General features: G+C 48.1%; 1 protein-coding gene across 1 annotated transcript; it reads left to right on the top strand.

The window, feature by feature from the left end:
- The first annotated feature begins 21 nt into the window (after window positions 1-21).
- LOC141916256 (uncharacterized) lies at window positions 22-20,722 on the top strand. The gene is made up of 20 exons (XM_074808583.1): window positions 22-218; window positions 312-368; window positions 2,224-2,261; window positions 3,484-3,624; window positions 5,421-5,483; window positions 6,628-6,748; window positions 7,178-7,270; window positions 8,498-8,658; window positions 10,131-10,216; window positions 10,436-10,519; window positions 11,722-11,784; window positions 11,920-11,997; window positions 12,090-12,178; window positions 12,921-12,957; window positions 15,249-15,397; window positions 15,615-15,677; window positions 15,984-16,059; window positions 16,722-16,806; window positions 17,866-17,953; window positions 18,519-20,722. Exons 1-20 carry the CDS (start codon window positions 60-62, stop codon window positions 18,627-18,629), a joined length of 1,842 nt encoding a protein of 613 aa, XP_074664684.1. The 5' UTR covers window positions 22-59; the 3' UTR covers window positions 18,630-20,722.
- Window positions 20,723-21,237: the final 515 nt, after the last annotated feature.

Genomic DNA, 21,237 nt, shown 5'->3' with positions numbered 1-21,237 from the left:
GCCCCGCCCCGGTACGCGGAGGGCTGGCTGCCGCCGCTGGGGTCGGCTGAAGGACGGTGATGGCGCCGTTGCTGCTGCTGCTGGTGCTCCTGTCGCTGCTGCCGGCCGCCGCTTACCTGTGCTGCGTGCGGCGGCACACGGGCAGCGCCGGGGCCGTGCTGCGCCGCCGGGAGCCGGGCCGGGCCGAGCCGCCGGGCCGCAGCCCGCCGCGGGACCCCGTGAGCACCGGGGAGGGAGGGAGGGAGGGAGGGAGGGCGCGGGCGGGCGGCGGGGAGCGGGGCCCGGCGCTCACCTCTCGCCTCTCTCCGCAGTGGGCCCCGCGGCTGTGCGGCACCGGGCTGCGCCTCTTCGTCCATGTGGCCAACACGGTGAGTGGGGGCGAGGGGCCGGTAAACGGGGTAGGAAAACCCGAGGCTGCGCTGGGGAAAACCGGACGAGGCCGGGACTGCCGGGGGATGCCGAGGGAGGGGGTCTCGATGGGAAGGTAAAACCCGCGTTTCTGGGGAAATCGTAAGGAGGTTGTGACTCTCTGCGTGCTGTCGGGGTTCCCCCTGACCCCCCAGGTGGGATGCGGTGGGGAGGGAGAGAGCTGGCCTCGGGGTGAGGGTGTCGTGAGTGTCTCTGGGCATGAAGAGGCCGAAGCCAACATCAAACTCAGAATGCAGCCGCCGCCGCCAGCTTTCCTCAGACGTGAAGGGATTCGGGTCCTGCAGCCCTCTGAGTGGGGTTTTCAGGAAGGTGCTGAAGGCAGCTGTTCCCCCCGAGCTCTTTGTCGGGTGGGCTTTGGTGCTGAAGGCAGCTGTTCCCTCTGAGGTCTTCCTCACGTGGGCTTTGGCGCTGAAGGCAGCTGTTCCCCCCAAGCTCTTCCTCACGTGGGCTTTGGCGCTGAAGGCAGCTGTTCCCTCCGAGGTCTTCCTCACGTGGGCTTTGGCACTGAAGGCAGCTGTTCCCCCCAAGCTCTTCCTCGCGTGGGCTTTGGCACTGAAGGCAGCTGTTCCCCCCAAACTCTTCCTCGCGTGGGCTTTGGTGGCCCTGTGGGTTGATCCCCGCAGCAGGAATCAACCCACAGGCCCGCCAGAGCTGGTGTGGAGGGGGTGTGACCGCTGTGTGGCAGGGTGCTGGGGGCAGAAGAGCCTGCATCCCCTTGGTAGTGAGCACCTTGCAGCATCATCCACCCAAAAGGAGATGGATTTTGCTGCTGCTTGGCCTTTCCTTTTGAGCCAGCGTCAAGGTTAGGCACAAAAGTCATTTCAGCAGTGCGACCTGTTACAGAGCTTGGCGGCTGGTTGGGCCTGGAGTGAAAGCTAGCGATGGGCTGTGTTTATTTGTGAGAATACCTTGCAAGTGGCTTTCTTCCAGGATATAACAACCAGAATACCTTTTTATCCTTTGCTTTGTGGCCACTTCTGGTGCATGGCCGTGGGCTTGTGTCCCTTCCTGACATCTCCCTTGGAGAGGGGACGCAAGATTCTCCATTTCGTACAGGATTGTGCTGGTTTAGATTAGGCTTGGATTAGGAGCAATGTGTTTTCAAAAAGACTGTAATTCTTACGTAATGTGTGAGGCAACATATCACTTTGTGGATCTAGGAGTGTGAGCCTTGCTTCAGACTTGTACTGTATTTGTACACCCCTGAACATGTTTTTGAAGTCCACTGTTGAGTTACAAAGACAGACTAGAACAAGGCTGGTCTCTTTGGGTCCACTGGTATCGCTACAGTGGGAATTGAGGTATTCAGAGAGTGTTTTCAGCTGTCTGCTACCATGGAGTCTCTAAATTTCTCATGCTTTTTCAAGTTGACTTGGTTTACTGCAGGAGCTGGTTGAGCGACAGGATAAACAAAATAAGTTTCTACCTTATCCAATGTTTGCATAATCCGTGGAACATGAAGGAAGTAAGGCATGGGAGCTATGTAGATGCCTCTTAACAGTGGGCAGCCTGTGGGTGCAGGCTTTCTGAGCCGAGTTGGGGAAGGGCAAAGGCAGGAGAGCCAGAAGAATATGCTCTTTATAATTATATAAATATGGCGGGGGTGGGGGAAAGATTTCAGGCCAGTTTTGTGGCCTGAAATACAAGCATTTGTGCTACTTTTTTACTACATAGCATTGCATGCTCTCTAGGGTGCTGCAGCAATTGTGAGCACATTCAGCATTCCTTGTCTAGCGAGGAAGGTGTTCAGGTCAAAGTTACTGCAAACCAATGTTTCTGCTTACTTTCTTCTAGGCTTTTGGACAGATCTGCTTACTGCCACTCTTAATGAGGTAAGAGTGGAGAGTTTTCTCCCCCTTCAAGTTTCTTTTTTTTTTCTTTAAAGGTGCTTGCATTGCACACCACTTACAAGGTATCTGAAATGACCTTTTCTAAGAGGGAAGCTGCATAACTTGATTGGAGAGTGAGCAAGATTATTTCATAGATGTTTACAAGATTTTTTTAACTATTCTTGAGTGGGTCTCTATCAGAAGAAATTAACCTTTTTTCACACTCAGGCAGGAGCATAAAAGCCGAATTTACCAGCTTGCCTCTGTGCCTTTCTGTTCTTTGCTAAAGAGCAGTCTTTCTTTCAAAGCTTGTGGATGTGCAGATCTCCTGTGTTTATTACAAGTAGAATAGTAGTAGTGGGGAAATAAAGCCAGACATGGAGTTCAGAGGTTTCAGTACATTCTTTTTAAAGATACTCACTATTTTAGGTCAGCCTTTTCTGCTCTCTCACATTTTTGTTTAGAAACTGTGCTTTCAAATGGACATTGCACTGTAAGTGCCACTCAGGTGAGAGGTGTCAGGAACCTCAGGCTCACTCTTGGCTCATGTAATTTGCCTGTCATTTGATGGATCATCTGTGCAGATCCCAGGACACTGAGAAATGTATTACACACAATTGGTACCCCTGAATTTTCACTTGGGGCATGGGCTTTTTGAGTGAATCGAACCCAGACAAGTGTCACTGCTGTTAGACAGCAGATCGTTCCTTGACGTCTATGACAGGGTCTTGATTTCCTTGCTTTATGTGTTCCAAACCCTGGACTTGCGCTGCAGTCCTTGTTGTATTTGGTTGCAGATGAACCGTGTTGAAGCAGGTCATGGAAAAGGCTGAAGAGGTGCCTGTTTTAACAGGATTAGTGCTTCAACGCATGTCTTACACTACTTTCTCCTTTTCTTTTCGTCTCCATTCCTGTCTTTATTGGTCTGTGGGTGATATGGCTAATTAAAGTGAATCGAAAACATTCACCATTTCTTTCCGAGCCTGGGTTTATGGAGGCTGGCTGGCCTTATGTCAAGAGGTGGGAGGCTTTGTTAAGCAAGCAGAATAGATTTGATGCTGCCTTTAGGAAAGGTGTGAGAGATTATCTTGTAACTGTTGCAACTCCCTGCTGTGAGAGCAGACTGCTAAAATAAAATGTTCTTGGGTAAGGTTCCCTCTGAACAGTCTGAAAAATTAGTCATGGTAGAGCTTGCAAACTCTAGCCGTGACTCTCTCTCTTTCAGACTGAACAACTTCTCTCTCATGCGTTCACTTGACATTCACGAAGATCCAACGTTTCTCCCGGAGGTTGCTGCAGAGGTTACAGAAGACAGGTCTGAGGCTAAAAGCACTTCGGATGTTATCGAGCAGCTGATGGATGCAAGGTCAGTATGTGATGTGTGATGTGTAAGAGTGGAGTGGAAGAACACGTGTGTTGGCACTGTTATATTAGCGGGAAGCTGTCATTGTCGATAATCCGGATTAAAATCTTTTTTTCTGTGCCTAGCTACTTTACAAAACAAATAGGGCTGTCTGTCATCTTTCCAGTTGGAATTTACAAATCACATATAAAGTTACAAGCAACGTCAAGTTTCTACAAGCTTCAGGGAGGCTGCTTACTGAGGAGAGACTAAATTCTGCCTTTGCCAGGGCTCTGATTGCACTATTAGAGCAGATACACTTAGTGGTTGCTAGTCAGTGCATATATCCCTTTAAGTGAGTTTGCAAGTGTGCTGTTTCTGGCCTGCAAGGAATCTCACACGGGTGGTTTGGAGGAAAGAAGGAACACAGGTTATTAAGAAAACAATCCACAAGAAATTAGGTTTTGTTAGTTAGGTTGCCTGTTCAGCTTGATTGCAGCCTGTGCTTGATTAAATCCCACTAGATTCCAGATGAAAAGTTACTCAGTGCCTTACTGAGGTCTGGTGCTGAGGTGGGAGCAGCTGGGCTGCTAAGAATGCTCTCCCCATCTGGTTTTGGTTCTTAGTTGTGGGCCTATCCAGGAGTTACTGAAAATGTCTGAGCTGCACTTCATCAGAATCCAGAGAGTGGGTTCTCTGCATGTATCTCAGCTTTTAGTAGGGCTAAGCGTTCTCTGGGCTTGAGTTCTTAAACTGGAGCAAGGAAAAACTTTCAGCTCCTTCACTTTAGAGGGAGGGATGTATTTCCTGCAGGCACTGGTCAGGGTGAGTGCAGCCTTCTGGTTCTTGTCTCCCCAGCTCTGCCAGTGATATATTGAGTATTACAGGGCAGGTTAGTGGAGCCGTACCTCTGCCCTGCGTAGCACATTATGGTGCCGTGTGCTGTCCTGTTCCAGGGTATGGCTTCTGGTTTGGGTGTTGATATGGAGATATTTAGACTGGATATCAGAATATCAGGAAGTATTTCTTTGCAGAAGGGGTTGTTGGGCATTGGAATGGGCTGCCCAGGGCAGGGGTGGAGTCCCCATCCCTGGAGGGGTTGAAGAGTCGGGTTGACCCAGCACTGAGGGATCTGGTGGAGTTGGGAACGGTCAGTGTGAGGTTAATGGTTGGACTGGAGGATCTTCAAGGTCTTTTCCAACCGAGATGATTCTGTGATATCACAGGAGTAGTAATAGTAGCTAGCTCTTCATATGATCTTATGCTTATCCTGTTGTGATGAGAAACGGTCTATTTCTTATGTGCTAGAGCCATCGACCTAGTTTTTAAGTGGTTTGTTGATGTGTATCCTTGTGTGTGCTGCATAGTGCCTTCTCCCGCTCCTGCACCACGCGCTGTACATGCTGCTGGCTCTCTCTGGATCGAACTTGTGACAGAGATCCTGGGAGTAGGTTTACCAGTATATTCTAGCTATTCTGTAATGTTGCAGCGGTGAGTAGCAAATGTAAACCTGGAATAAATTTTGAACAGTTTAATGACTGTTGTATCACAGTAGAGATACGAAGCAACTAGAACACGTCAGCAAGACTGTCTCCTTATTTCTGTGGCACCCTTAGTGTACCTGGTGTCTGGCACGTGTGCAAGGAGCCTGACAGAGCGTGAGCTGAAATGCGTAGGCTAATGGTCCAAATGGTGACCAGCAGGTTTACTGGGAGAGAGGGATGCCCAAATCTGCATTGGACTGTGATGCTGAAGTCTGCACGTCTAAACAGAGGTGGCTTTGGTGGTTCACAGTTGCCCCTTTAATCATTTCTTTGCAGGTCTGATTCTGCTAGCAATGGGTTTAGCTTCAAAGGGATCAAAGACTACCTGGACTGCTACCGGTAGGTGAAGTTATGGTCTGGAAACAACCTGTCTTGCATGTTCCCCTGCTGTGGGCTTCTGCTGTTCCATGAGCTCTCAGCCATCTCTTTGTTAGGATTGTCTTTGAGGTACCACTCCTGAGCATCACCCTCTGCAGCCCTTTCCCTCTAATAGAATAATGAACAAAAGCCAACTGGGAGAGCTGGCACAACTTTTACAAGCCCTGCAAGGATATTTAAATGCTGTTTCCCTTGGCTTACTGTCATTCTTCTCTGGGAGAGATTTCTACATACCTTGTTTGCCCAAACACATGAGTGAGAAGGAGAGGAAGGTTCATCTGGATGATGCAAGTTGCACATACTGCGGGTCTCTGAAGAATCCCTTGGTTCCCCAGCTGCCTGTGCTCCTGTGAGCAGTCTGCTTTCACCCAGTAAACATGTCCAGCTCGAAAAGAGCTGGAAGCACATCCCTGACTGAGGTTCTGCAAGCTGTTGGCTGTTCGGTAACTCCTGGTTGCCTCTGGGACATGTGCCAGGCGTGGAGCGCTCAGATAGATCCTCTTGTGCTCCTGGAGCTTCTTCCTCAAGGGCCACCTCTGCCAGCGGGCTGTGGCCTTGGAGCCAAAGGCTGACCCTGCAGTCTGGTGTTACAGGTGCATCCTGACTGCACGAGTTTTGTGTCAGCCAGAGATAGATGTGTTTGTGGTGTAATGCAGCCTTTTGCCAGGAGGTAGGGAAGGTTTGTTTGTTAAAGGTGGGTTATGACAGTACTGCTGGGAGCCCCTTCTCTGTAACGGGAGGCCTGTGTAAAAGGGGCTGGCCTCTTGGTCTGAGCTCACCATACTGGGAGTTTCATAGCCTCAGGCTTTCAGCTGCTGTCTGTCCTTCCCCGTTTATCTGGTGGTTCAGGAATATCTGGGTAACTCTCCTAGCTCCTACTCTAAGGGTTGGGGGTGTGCTGCATAGGCAAATTCTCCCCTCAAGGAAGGGAGTCTTCTGTCTCGATGGTGTCAGCTGTGTTGAAAGCATCACCACATACAGATTCTTCCCTAGTTCTCGCTTGCAGCTGTGACAGCTGCTGTCTTGCTACATGAAAGAGAAACCCTGTGTGTGGGTGTGGCGTGGGGGGTCTTGTAACAAGGTCCTAACTTCTCCTGTCCTGTAGGAGTGGGAAGCTGACGCCATCTCAGGTAGCAAAGAACATCATTGCTGTGCTGGAGGACTGCGACAAATCCACGCCCCCACTCAGAGCGATAGTGCAATGGGACCAGGAGCAAATAATGCTGGTAATGTCTGCCTCTGGTAGGAAAGGGGCCTCTGCCACCCCAAGAGCAGTAGCATCCATTAGAAGGGGCAGAGGCTCTTCTGCCGATATATTGCACAGAAAAATATGTACATTTTTCCTCCCTCTTTGTGTAGAGGACTATGAACAAGTTTGCTTTCCTTCCTGTAAAGAGAGGTAGCATTAAAGCAATCTGTTTCCTGCTGGATGACTATGTTTAAAATGGGTCTTCTGTGCTTATGTGGCATCCGTTAGCATAGATGCTTCCAAGTAGTATTTTCCCATCAGCATATGGTGGAAGAAGAAAGAAACTTTTATAGTTTGGCTTAGTAGCAGCCTGAGAAAGCCATTTTCGGTATCTGTTCTGATACTGGTAATGACCTTCAGCTCCACTAAATATATGTAACATGCACTTTTTTTTTTCTCTGTGCAGATGGCTGAGGCCTCCACTGCTCGTTACAGGAATAAATGTACCCTGTCTTATCTGGATGGCATCCCAGTGTGTCTGAAAGAAGAGTTTAAAGTAGTGAGTTTCCTTGTCTAGCTGTCAGTTTGTGTTGCAGGTGGTCAACCTGGACAACTCACTGTGACAAGGTTTTAAGGCCAACTCCTCAGCAGAAGCCTGAGAATATGTTTGTAATAAGGGGTAGTGTGTGGGTTTGTAATGAGTAGGATTAACAAGTTTTGTCAGGTAAAGACAGATCTTGGGTACAGCAGATGTGTTCCATATCTTGTACCAATCTCTTTAATCCATGGGGAGTAGAGGGTGGGGGTGGGAAACAGTCCCTCTTATGATGAAATGAGAATGTATGAAAGGTGTAACTATTTCTCAGGCACTGACTCTGCTCCACTGGTAAAGCATCCCTCTCTCCTTACCTTAAAGGATGTGTGTTAGAAATGTGCAAGTTACTTTGAAAATCCCCACTCACAAGGAGTTTTGCCTGTGGCCGGACAACAGTATGAAGTACTCTGGCAGTGCCATCACGCTGTCGCAGGCCCTGCAGAGACCTACCCATAGGGTGGGAGTCCTGTTTATGTACAGATTCTTCCATTGCTGCCTTGAAGTGAAGAGTACTTAGCATACCCTGGAAATTACTCCATCTGGTATTTTGGCATTCATCTAATCTTGGTGCCTTGCTCCAAAGCACTGCAGATCTGAAACGCTGCAGCTCTGTCCGTAGAAAAATGGAAAATAGAGCTACTGTGTGCTGTGGGGCCAAGGTGCCTCTGGGCATAGCAGTTGCATTGCTGCAGGGAGGCAGACTTTTTGACCATCTACTGGATACTAGGAAGTATTTCTTTCCAGAAGGGGTTGTTGGGTGTTGGAATGGGCTGCCCAGGGCAGGGGGGGAGTCCCCATCCCTGGAGGGGTTGAAGAGTCGGGTTGACCCAGCACTGAGGGATCTGGTGGAGATGAGAACAGTCAGTGTGAGGTTAATGGTTGGACTAGATGATCTTCAAGGTCTTTTCCAACCTAGATGATTCTGTGATTCTGTTTCTGCTCTTCTGTATTATGGTATTAAAAAGACTCTTCTGCACGGGGAAAGGACCAGATATTGAAGGATTAAGTGTCCCTCCTAACAGAAACCAGCAAGACAAGTTGAAGAGTGAAGCTTCCTAGCCCTTACTTACCTCTGGTCATCCTAACGTCTGGGATCTGTTGTGGAGTTGAAGTGTGCATGTGAGGCATGCGCATGTGCCTTCCTACCTTGCCAGGGTTTTAGGATGAATAATAAGGTGTCTTCTTGCTAAGGTACCTTACCATCAACGAGTGGGAACAGTGTATCTTGGGACAGAGCCTGAAACAGAAGATGCTACTGTGGCCAAGAAGCTGCGAGAGGCTGGGGCTATCATTATTGGAGTCTCAAACATGCATGAACTGGGGACTGGAACAACTGGATGCAACCCTAATAGGTAAAAATCCCTTTCCCCTCTCTTCCTCCTGAGTGTAAAAAGGCTTAAAAGTCTGTCCAGAACTGACAGGGAAGGGTACAAAAAGAGAGCAAGCTTGTGAGAATAAAACTGATGGAAGCACCCTGTGCAGGGAGAGCCCTGGGGGTATGAAGCAGCATTGTAGATTGGAGGGTCAGAGTAGCCGTGAAAGCCTGAAGGCTTCTGAAACCAAAGGAAGGAGAGTGGTGTCTGCTGAGTAAGGAACTTGGTTTGCCAGGCCTTACAGGCCTGGAGGTGTAGATGTTTACAGGATAAGTGGTAGAAAAAAAGTGAGAAAAACCAAATAAATAGTAATCTAATGCTCAGTCACAGTAATGTCTAAAGGCCCAGAGCAGTGAGAGAAGGTACAGTCGTCTCAGCAGAACATAGTGTTTTTATTTCCTAGTTAAAACACATTCACTGGAATTTGCTTTAGTGTTGTGAATCCTCCAGCTATAGCCAAGCTGAGAGCTGCTATTCCGGAGCAGTGGGGTCCTCAGAGCCTTGATAAGCCGTGTGTAGAGCCACGCTTCATGCATGTACAGCTGGATGGAACTGGGGCTCCCCCTCAGCTGCAACAACGTGCCAGGGCATTTCCTCGCTGGCGAGGTCAGCGGCATACCCTACTGCCTGGCAGGTCTCTGCTGTGTCTGGGGACTGTGGTCAGACTGAAGGCTTTGGTTGCTGCTGCTCTGGGATGAAGAGCAGAGCTGGGGATGCAGACTTGCTTGTCTGTAAGAATTGCTGGCCACCAACTGCTCCACCCTTTGGAATCACAATAGTGCACTGTGGCCTGCAGTAATGGCACAGTGCTGTCACAGGCAGAAGAGCTGGAATGGCATCCTTTCTCCTGCTTTGAGTGTCTTTTTTGGATAGGCTGCATATGGTAACGAGGTTGGACTCTGAGGCAGAAGTCTTTTTTGTATCGTGTTTTCTGGGCTTGTTTAGTCTGGAGAAGAGGAGGCTGAGGGGAGACCTCATCGCCCTCTACAACTCCCTGAAAGGAGGGTGCAGAGAGGGGGGATGAGTCTCTTGACCCAAGGAACAAGCGCCAGGACAAGAGGGAATGGCCTCAAGCTGCACCAGGGCAGGGTCAGACTGGCTCTTAGGAAGTATTTCTTTCCAGAAGGGGTTGTTGGGCGTTGGAATGGGCTGCCCAGGGCAGGGGGGAGTCCCCATCCCTGGAGGGGTTGAAGAGTCGGGTTGACCCAGCGCTGAGGGATCTGGTGGAGTTGGGAACGGTCAGTGTGAGGTTAATGGTTGGACTGGAGGATCTTCAAGGTCTTTTCCAACCTTGATGATTCTGTGATTCTAGGGACATAGCACTATCTGGGATTAAATGGTATCTCTTTACTAAGAGATCAATCTCTGAGCTGTGTTTCTGGATCTTTTCCTGCCCTGTAGTGCATGGGGTCCTTCCTAGGAAAAGATTCAACACTATCTGTCTGCTTCAGGTACCACAAGATCCCTAGGAATCCCTACAAGCCTAACCACTTCACAGGTGGGAGCTCCAGTGGGTCAGCAGCAGCTGTAGCAGCAGGTAGGTGGTCCTAAACGGAGCTCAGGGGTGGTGGGAGGAAGGTCCTGAGCCAAAGCACCTCAGGCATTTAGTTTTTATGAGGGGGTTTAGAAGCTGGAGGGAACTCCTAGCTGAACAGAGAGCTCTGTGTGCTGTCTTGGCCACAGCTGTTGGTAGAATGAATGGACTGGGCAACACAATGTCTCTCTGATCACAGGCCAATGTGTGGTTTTTTTGTAGGTCTCTGCCCGGTGGCTATTGGCACAGATGGAGGCGGTTCTGTGAGGATTCCTGCTTCGTTCTGTGGTGTGGTGGGGCTGAAAGGTAGAGCCCTTTAATCATGGAGGGGTGTGTGTCTTGTTTGCTGTATCAGATAGAATGCCACAGGCACGGTCCATCAATTCCTGTCAAGCAAAACTTGATGAGAGAAACTGGAGTATAACAGCCTGAGAGTCGTGTGGGTTGGACTGGCAGAGTGAAAGTATGCTCAGTACTGGCTATTGAACAGATGTTCAAAAAAACCCTAACTTACTTGAGTCAAATGCTAAACAAAACACGCATGCTACTTTTCTTTCTACCCACTCACCCCTCTTCAATCTTCCTTCTTTGCTGGGAGGTTTTCCCAACATAGCTGGGTATCTGTAGTGAGCTGGTGAAAAGCATCTCCACCCGCGATGGTTTGCCATCACCCCAATTATATGGAGAGGCTGATGCTGCTCAGATTTGCATCTGGTAAGTTGAAGCGGGTAATAGGCTTGTAGTCATTCCCTCTTCTCTCAGTGTTACATGAAGTAGCAATGCAGTTTTTGCAGTAAAAATTAAGGTAATCAAGGAGAATGTGCAGAGGACGTAAGAAATACGCAGGGCAGTGTCTACAGCATGGAAGGTGGCAAGGCAGGATTGTCACTTGGAAGAGATGCCAGCTTTTGGGAATGGTTTATCATTCTGAAGGATCTCTGCTGCTTCATCTGAGACCAGATACTCAGCCATTACTCTGTTTTTCCATCCTTCACATGTGATCGACTTGATTAATCATGATTCAGCTGAGGAAGATAATGATGACAGTGGCAAAAATGTTACTGGTCAGAAAGGTGACATGAGTACTTGCAGAAGGCAGCTGGTGTTAGGCATGGAGTCTCACTGGTGAAGTGGGTGAGGTCTCCCAGGGGTGGTACCTCCTGCTGTTGATAATCCTGCTCCTGCCTCTCCGTCCATACCATAGATGCTGCTTCTGCATATTTAAATGTGGGTATTTCAAAATATCCCTGCATGTATTTCCCCTCAACTAAATAATTTCTTATGGGGGAAACAGTTTCACTATTTGTTGAACACATCCGTTTCACTGATGAGACAGATTGTGGTCAGCAGAACAGGGTACTGAAAGATGAGTGGGCTTTGAAACAGCAGATGTAAAAGTGACTGGCAGGAGTATTTTGCTTACTGACTGGTGCACCAGAGGCCATCTAGGTCAGATCTTACTGGCGACTGCTGATAGCTTAGCTAACTGCTCATTTCTTTTTCTCTAGGTACGTTTGGGCGCATCAGTTGTCACGGCAGCTTGCCACTCTCCTACTCCACAGTCAGCGTAGGTAAGAGGACTTGTGCTCCACTTCAGGGACCGTGTTCTCACCAGGGAGGCAATCTGTGCCTTCAGAAGACCTTGGGAGGGAGGAAGGTACTATTTACCCCTTGTCACATATTTATAACTGGTCTCTCTTTTACAGGCCCTATCTGTACCTCGGTGGCAGATGCAGCCATTGTTTACAGTATCCTTGCAGGGCCAGATCCACTCTATCCATATGGTAGGTGAGCCCTCTCCCTCCCTGAGCTCAGGTGCTCTGCCTTCCTAGAGACATCCTAGATAAAAGCTGGAACTCTTGTTTGTTCCCTGCAGGACTAAAACAGCCCAAAGCAACCCTATCTGGTATGTGTGCTCCTGACCTGAAAGACTTAAAACTGGGAGTGGACTGGACGTTTTTTAAGGTGCCTGTTCTACCTCTTTCTTTCTGCTGCTTTGCCAAATGAGATTTTAAAGGAACTCGGTGCATTCACTGTTCTCTTGCCTGTCATCATTAGAGCTTCTCATATTTAGTCTTATAACTGGAAGAGAATATAGCCTAGGAGAAAACATTGACAGGGATAGATTTTTTTTTTTTTTCCTGAGGTAGCCTTTTGAGTAAAAGCCTGTTGGAGGCATGAGGAAAGGTAATGACTGTACAGTTGATGGTAGTATGCTTCCTCATACGGCTGTTTCTATTGGAAGCAATGCTTCTGAACTGATTACAACAGGCAGTTAGTTTAAAATCAAGTGAGGAAAATTAGTGTATCCATTTGGTGACAATGATGTAGCTGCCAAGTGGTATTTTATCATTCCAATGTAGAAACAGGGCTTGCAAGTTAGTACTGCTTAGCGATTGTAGTGCGACCCCACAAATGTGCTCAGGATTTCTTCCCTGGAGGAAAACAAGGACTCCTGGCTCTGCCCCAGTGCAGAGGAATATCTTCCTCTGGAAAAAGACAACCTTTCCTTTTCCTTAGGGTTATGATACACAAGCTGTTCTCTTGGAGCTGGTGGCCTAAGGCAGTCCTGGAGGGCTGTGTTTCACTGCCATTAGGGACAGGAACAAGGAAAGCTCCATGAGGACAGAAGTCCTAGTGAGTGTGCTCACCAGGGAGAGGAGGGCAGTTACTAAAGTCTACTTAGTTCTTTCCTCTTATTCTCTAGGCATGTGATGCTGAAGTCCTGTCCATCTGTGAGAAAGGTAAAGAGGAAAAGTCTGTAAATCTCTTATTCTGCCTGATGTCGTGGTATCACTTGGTGCTCCTCTTCTGTATGCACTAAAAAGATCTCGCCTGAACTCCTTAAAGGCAGATGCTTAAAGAGGTTTGGCTGGACAACAGCAGTAGCTTTGTATTAGGGAAGCCCTCCTGACTGCTGAGGGTTAAAAAGCTCAACAGTTGTAGGCTTGTCAGGTTACAATGGAAGAATGAAGTCCAGTGTGCTACGCCTCTGTCCGTATAAAGACAGATCTATGCCCAGTAATACTTATTTTGCAAGCTTTAATGGTAAAAGACTTAAGGGAGAGACTTGTTTCACAATATAATGTTGAGTAGGAAAGACAGGGCTAGGTCTTTGTGATATATTCAGTCCTCTGGTATTTCCTTTAAATCAGCCAAATGGTGCCTTTAGGGTGGCTTTGTCAGATTTTAGACTAAGCAAAATTGACCCTGGTGAGTACTTGGGGGTGGGGGAGAAAGACTGTACAGTGCCTGGTATAGTGGTTGGCCTCCTATGCATTGGAGCTGAGAGAGTTCACAGGATACAGGCTTTGTTTGACTGGATTTTCTTCAGCCTCATTTCCATAGACACTCACGCTTCTACACTGTGTAGAGTTTTCTTAGGAGAGATGCACCATAAGCCAGTGAAATAGTCAAGCTTGGGTATTTATGAAGTTGGGAGTCAAAGAAAGAAGGCTGTTCTTTTTTGAGTGCAAAAGATTCACTTTTCCCCAAAGTCTTGATGTTCAGCCTTGCTAAAGTGCATCAGGATTTAGTGAACCTGTACTGCTGACCTGGTCTGAGTATTCCCTGGGTTTCTCTACCATTATGGTTCAGAAGCGGCTTTGAATGGGAATCTGATGATGCTAAAACAGCCTAAAGAGTTGTGGTGAACGGAGTTAAATCCAATTGGTGGCCGGTCACAAGTGGTGTCCCCCAGGGCTCGGTTTTGGGGCCGCTCCTGTTTAACATCTTTATTGATGACCTAGGCAAGGGGATCGAGTGCACCCTCAGTAAGTTTGCAGACGACACCAAGTTGGGTGGGAGTGTTGATCTGCTCGAGGGTAGGGAGGCTCTGCAGAGAGACCTGGACAGGCTGGAGCGATGGGCTGAGGCCAACTGGAGGAGTTTCAATAAGGCCAAATGCCGGGTGCTGCACCTGGGCCACAACAACCCCCAGCAGCGCTACAGGCTTGGGGAGGAGTGGCTGGAGAGCTGCCAGTCAGAGAGGGACCTGGGGGTGTTGATTGACAGCTGGCTGAACAGGAGCCAGCAGTGTGCCCAGGTGGCCAGTGGCATCCTGGCTTGCATCAGAAATAGCGTGGCCAGCAGGGACAGGGAAGGGATCTTACCCCTGTGCTCGGCACTGATGAGGCCGCCCCTTGATGACTGGGTTCAGTTTTGGGCCCCTCACTCCAAAAAGGCCATTGAATGACTCGAGCGTGTCCAGAGAAGGGCAACGGAGCTGGTGCAGGGTCTGGAGCACAGGTCTGATGGGGAGCGGCTGAGGGAACTGGGGGGCTTTAGTCTGGAGAAGAGGAGGCTGAGGGGAGACCTCATGGCCCTCTACAACTCCCTGAAAGGAGGGTGCAGAGAGGGGGGATGAGTCTCTTGAACCAAGGAACAAGCGACAGGACAAGAGGGAATGGCCTCAAGCTGCGCCAGGGCAGGGTCAGACTGGCTCTTAGGAAGTATTTCTTTGCAGAAGGGGTTGTTGGGCGTTGGAATGGGCTGCCCAGGGCAGGGGGGGAGTCCCCATCCCTGGAGGTGTTCAAGAGCAGGGTCGACATAGCGCTGATGGATCTGGTGTAATTGGGAACTGTCAGTGTGAGGTTAATGGTTGGACTGGATGATCTTCAAGGTCTTTTCCAACCTAGACAATTCTGTGATTCTGTAAACAATGACTTCATGCTGATAGAATACCAGTCATGTCAAGTGCTCAGGGAAGCATCGTCAGTCCGCCTTTACTCTTTGGGTTAACTGCGGGGCTAGAGGGAGGAGATGAACTTGCCCAAAATGCAGTGGGTAAGTTAGGAACCCGTCTGCAAGCCCCTACCCCTGCCCTGTTGGAATATTGAGATCTAGTTAGGCTGCAGGCTTTTACTGATGAGAAGCAGCTGCGGCAGTCTGCATGCCACACGATGCACTGAAGCTGCTTGTCTTATAATGGCCCATGGGGTCTCTTAACTTCTCAAGGGGGTGGGGATTTGCAGCCCTTCGATGGAGTTTGCTGAACTCAGGGACGCTGTCTGTGCTTTACCTGTTCTGTACGCAGCTGTGGAGTACCTGCGGAGTCTGGGAGCCAGCGTGGTTGAAGTATTTCTTCCAGAGATGGAGGAAGTGCGAGTAGCACATGCAATCTGCATTCTCGGTGAGATGAGGGACTTCCTGCAACCTGACTTCAACAAACATTTCCAGGAAATGGTAAGTAGCAGCAGCTCAGATCAGTGGCAGTAGTTGTCCCGGCTGATACAGGACAAGCATCGTGTCAGTGAGAAACATGAGGCTCTCCTGGTTTTTCTGTGACAAAAACCACCTGTTGGTTGACTACTGATACAGGAGAATGGACCTGGAAGAGAACTCCTGGGCTGTTACATTCAGTTTCTTGCAAACAGAACCATAATTGATGTCTCTCTTTCAGAATTTGGACACTCGGGCTAACCTGGCCTTGGCTTCCCAGTTCACAGCTCTGGATTATATTACGGTAAGGGAAATGATGTGGTAAAGGCTGAAGGGAGGCACCTAACGAAATTGTAAAGGTGGGGTGGAGGATTCTCTTAACCTCTCGTATATCTGGAAGGATATCGCCCAGCTGTAATGGCCTCTGCTGTGAAAGCATGCTGAACGGTAGGGCACCACAAAGGACGTGCCACCTGGACTCCTGGCCTGCATCTTGGTTCCAAACTGCAGGAATGGTGTCTTCTTTTCCAAAGGTTCTAACGGGCAGAGTCTGCCGTCATGAAACACGAGTCTTGTGAACCCAGTCAGACAGTAGTCTCTCTGCTTGCAGGCAAATCGACAGAGAACTCGGAGCATGAGATTTTTGCAAGAGATCTTCACCTCTGTGAACTGTATCCTTACACCAGGTATTGGCAGCCTTGGCCAAAGAGCTGGTCCCTGACAGCCGTGTGGTGCATTTTAAGAACAGTCACTCCGTTAACTTCCCCCCGCCCAGTTTTAAGAGCATGTCTTTCTTGCAAAGACTTTGCTGTGTCTCAAGTGTTTAGAAGAAGATGCAGCCAGGTTAGAAAGACTGCTGTGTATTTCTGGATTTTCTGTGTATTTCTAGACTTACTGCCTATATCCATGGCAGTGAGAAACTCCTCCTTGGTACTTCAACCAGGAGCTGCAGAGCCAGCACATTTACACAGGAGGGACTCAACATCTACTTACATATGAAGATGTTCTTGCTCTAAATAGAAACGAACTGCTTAATTCATAAATCCCAGCAACTTGATTGCATTCCAGGGGTGTGAGCTTGCATCACCAATATGGCTTTAATGTGGCTTTAATGAACTGAGCTGTTCCTTGAAGATTGCCCACTGCCTGACTCTTTCTTTACTCTTTAAGCACTGGATCAGGTTGCCCAGAGAGGCTGTGGAATCTCCATCCCTGGGGATATTCAGAAGCCATCTGGCCATCGTCTGGGGCAACCTGATCTAGCTGACCATCCGTTGAGATGGAAGGTTAGACAAGATGACCTCCTGAGGTCCCTTTCAGTCTCAATCATTCTGTGATTCCTCCACAGGTGTTGCTTGCACTGCCCCAAGAATCTTTGAATCTGACCTCTTGACTGGGAGCAGTGATTTGTCCTTCACAGTCCGGTCCATAAGGTAAGAAGAGTGCAGCTCACACTATGGAAGCAGAAGTTTGGGAACAGTTGGAGACCAGCTGTACAGACTGAAGGAGCTCAGGCTGTAGAGCAGGAGGGATCAATCCTAGCTGCCTCTCCCAAAAAAGAATGACTTTGCTGCTGTCCCAAGGCAGGAATGAATTACTTGAATTATTCGAGCATGTCCAAAGAAGGGCAACGAAGCTGGTGCAGGGTCTGGAGCACAGGTCTGATGGGGAGTGGCTGAGGGAACTGGGGGGGTTTAGTCTGGAGAAGAGGAGGTGTGGGAGAGAGGCAAGTCAGCTCTGCGCAGCCCCTGACAAACAGCAAGGCTTTGATGAGAAAGAGACCTTGGGAGAAAGATAAGAAACTGCCAAGTTGTGCTAAGGTGTCAGGGAAAAACAACGGACAGCTGCAACACTGAAATGTGGAAAAGTACTGAACTGTGAAAAGTTACTGCTGCATGAACAGCGCGTGAACAAGAAGTTGATTGGTCTGCACAGCACGTGTTAGAGTGGTCTTATGCTGATAGGAGAAAAGGTAGATAGCTGTCTAAGCGCTGATTTGCTAATTATGAAGTAAGAGCTTTAACCATAGCATAAGTATGTACTATTGTAATAAAAAAGGGTCTTTTCCTTTTGCACTTCATGGAGAGTCCGTGCCTCAATTGCCACAAGGAGGCTGAGGGGAGACCTCATGGCCCTCTACAACTCCCTGAAAGGAGGGTGCAGAGAGGGGGGATGAGTCTCTTGAGCCAAGGAACCAGCGCCAGGACAAGAGGGAATGGCCTCAAGCTGCGCCAGGGCAGGGTCAGACTGGCTCTTAGGAAGGATTTCTTTGCAGAAGGGGTTGTTGGGCGTTGGAATGGGCTGCCCAGGGCAGGGGGGGAGTCCCCATCCCTGGAGGGGTTGAAGAGTCGGGTTGACCCAGCGCTGAGGGATCTGGTGGAGTTGAGAATGATCAGTGTGAGGTTAATGGTTGGACTGGAGGAGCTTCAAGGTCTTTTCCAACCGAGATGGTTCTGTGATTCTGTGAATGCTGATGACAGCTTTTCCCCCAGGTTCATGCAGCTTGGTAACTTCACTGGGATTCCAGGCCTTGTTGTCCCCATTGGATATTCTACGGCCGGGCTTCCTATCAGCTTCCAAGTGAGTATTGGCTCTTTGTGAATGCTGGATCACAAAATCTCCAACTGGCTTTGTCCGGAACCACTATAACCAGGTTCCTGCTGTTCCACACAACACACTTAAGGAATTAGCAGGTACTGGTAATGAAGTTTTAACTTGTGGGTGAAGAGATTTGCCTCAGAGTAACTCACTCCCAAATAGCAGAGGGACTCTTCAGGTATCTGGGAGATAGATTTCTCTGTCTCCCTGTCTACTTGCATCAGTACCCACTATTTGTCACTACTCCTTCCTCTGTTTTCCTGTTCCTCAGTTCTGTAACTTCAAGTCTTTCGTTGTTCTCCCTTGAAAAGGGTCTCATGTAAATGAAAGGCCCATGTCTTTTAATTAAGTCATACAGCTGCCTTTATCCCAGTTGCACTGATGCCATACCTGCTGGGGTAAAAGAGAAAAGTATGTGTCCTTTTGATGCTGTTGGGGAAAACAAAAATCAGTGATGTTTTGCAGGGCTTTCAAGAGTGTCTGTATGTGATGATGCTTATGCTTTCTTTTTTCTTTTTCTTTCTTTCTGTCTCTCATCTTCTCCCAGGTCATGGCAAAATGGTGGGATGAAGCTGTCCTTCTGAGGATTGGCCTGAAGCTAGAGCAGTTTCGTTGCCAGACCAAAAAACCATCCATTTATTATGACGTCCTCGCATGATGGAGTGACCAAGAGGGAGACTAAGTCTTTTTTTTCCTAGTCTGACCTGATCAAGTATTAGAGTAGACTTGTTTTCAGTGTTCACCCAAATAAGGCTTTGTAGCAGGCCTACTGGAGGAGTAGGGAGGAACACTGATCTAAGCAGGCACTGCTGCTGGGCAGACATAATTTCTGCTCCTTGTTTGTTATCAGATGGTCCAGTTTATACTGGGGAGACGCAACTGTGCTAGCTCGTTCCTTGCTGTGTTTTTGCCAACAGGGGAAGCTGCAACTATCTTCTGCAATTTCTTTCTGTGTAGGGGTCCTGTGTAAACATGGAAGACAGTTGCATCTACAGGACTGCATGTTGGCAGTTCATATTATGCATGGAAAGGTACAATCCCTAGACCTTAAACCTTCTCAAAGAACTGCTCCAAGGATATAACGAAGGTACTTTGAGGGGGAGAGGCAGCTTCCCTTAAGAAATAATGCCTAGCTCCCTTGGAATGAGGAGGATCTTAACACCTGCAATTAGATAGTGTGTGTTGTGTTATACAGTCCCTCAGAGCAAAACAGAAAGCAAAATAGAAATAGTTGCACATCTCTATTTCCCTCATGAAGCCTTGGAGAGCTTCTTTTCTCCCACTGGTTGCTTAAGTATAAGCCCACTATTGTTTAGGTGTCTAAATGGAAGAAATTATCTGGTAATGCTGTGGAATACTGCTTAAGGGGTGCTGAGCTATGCCAAGCAGGTGAAATTTGTGTGGTACTGAAAGCAGGAAACACTACTGAGGTACTGCGAGAGCTCAGGGAGACCTTATTGCAGCCTTTCACTGCTTAAAGGGGGCTTAGAAGAAAGATGGGGACAGACTTTTTAGTAAGGCCTGTTGCGATAGGACAAGGGATAACGGTTTTAAACTAAAAGAGGGTAGATTTAGGCTAGATGTAAGGACAAATTTTTTTACGTGGTGGATTTTTTAGGGTGGTGAAACACTGGAACAGGTTCCCCAGAAGGGTGGTAGATGCCCCATCCCTGGAAACATTCAAGGTCAGGCATTCAAGGGCACTGAGCAACCTCTCTGGTTGAAGATGTCCCTGCTCATGACAGAGGGTTGGCCTAGGTGACCTTTAGAGGTCCCTTCCAACCCAAACCATTCTGTGATTCTAAGAGTGGAAGCTGAGTGCGAGAAAGGTGTTGCACAAAGCCACGTGCAGCAAAGAGCCTGCTCTAGAGAAGAAACCAGCCCCCTCTTATCCCAAGTGCACTTCCTGAAGTATTCAAGGTAGAACTGAGGCATGGATTAAAGATAAAGCACGACATTACAAGAGGAAAAGCTAGAGAAGACTACAGTTGTACAAGAGTAGGCTCTAAGCCACAGTACTGTGTTTTGTTGAAAGGCCCCAGACCGTAAACTCCCAAGTCTCTGTGTCCTGCCAGGGCCCCGGGAAAGATGAGAAAAGGCCTAGGAGTAACCAAAACTAAGCCTTTGTGTTCGTTTTGGAGGAGGTTGCGGTTAGTGCTCAGAGGTATCTCCTGTTGCCTACCTCATCAGATGTCCCAGGCTTGCGACCAGGCTGCTGGAGCAACTGTCCTACAGCCAGGAGCAGAGAAGACTGCTGTGTTCTTACTTAGCGTGGAAGGAAAGAAGGAACAGAAAGTAGTTGCAGTTTCTCCCAAACTCCGTACAATCTGGGTGGGTTTTTTTCCCATATATACCCATTCTTCAGAGCTAGCACTTTACTAACGGCTAAAGTTAAGTCAGATGGCATCTGAATGGAAGAACATTGCATTGCTGTCTCCTCCTTCATTACTTGAGTTAAAGCATCAACTCCTACCATCAGCTGTCACCAGCATCCACAGCTGAATTAATTATATGGTTGATACTGTCTTTTATCTTCAATTCCTCTGTGATACTGCCACACTAGATTCTAGTATAGTTCAGCTTTATGAAGAACAGTTTAAAAGCAAAGTATTTCCTCTAATATTGATGATAAGGGATTAAACACTACCAACATACCTTAGAGTGAAACACTGCTGAAATGCATTGTATAGCAAGGGAGTTGGTGTTTGACAGTAATAAATTTCTGCCAGGAACATTACGGCTTGAAGGAAACATCTGAATGTTCCCTAATTTAATGCTGTTACTCAAGGAATTAGAGATGGATGTTTAAAATAATTACCATCTTGCTAGGTGAAGCTATTTATTTTTTAAAAAAAAAATCTTCCTAAATGATATACTACCCTGAAATTATAATTTCAATATTTAGTTCATTCTCTGGGTAGAGTGAGGGAGCTTAAGTTACTAGAAAGACAGATAGGAGCTGAAGTAAAGAGTTTGTTATTTTTTAAAAATACTACTTCCATCCTGCTAACGCTGAGAAGAACTGAGAACTTTTACTGACTGTCAGTAACTCAGTCTGTCTTTCCACACACTGCTTCCTCCCTTTCCCTAAACCGGTATCACACCAGTGCACATTTCCAAGGCAAGACTTCCCTGGTACTGAGGTTACTAAGATAAACTTTGCTCATCTTTGTGAAAGGCCCCTGTGTTTCCTTTCTTCCCGTGGCTGCTAGCTTACCCAAGTTCTAGAGCAAACCAGTTCCTAATTAACAGTATGCAAGAGCAAG

This window comes from Strix aluco, chromosome 2 (assembly GCF_031877795.1).
Source record: "Strix aluco isolate bStrAlu1 chromosome 2, bStrAlu1.hap1, whole genome shotgun sequence".
NCBI classification, from domain to species: domain Eukaryota; kingdom Metazoa; phylum Chordata; class Aves; order Strigiformes; family Strigidae; genus Strix; species Strix aluco.
Note: the sequence above shows the minus strand (reverse complement) of the source record. Positions and strands in the feature narration are given on the sequence as shown.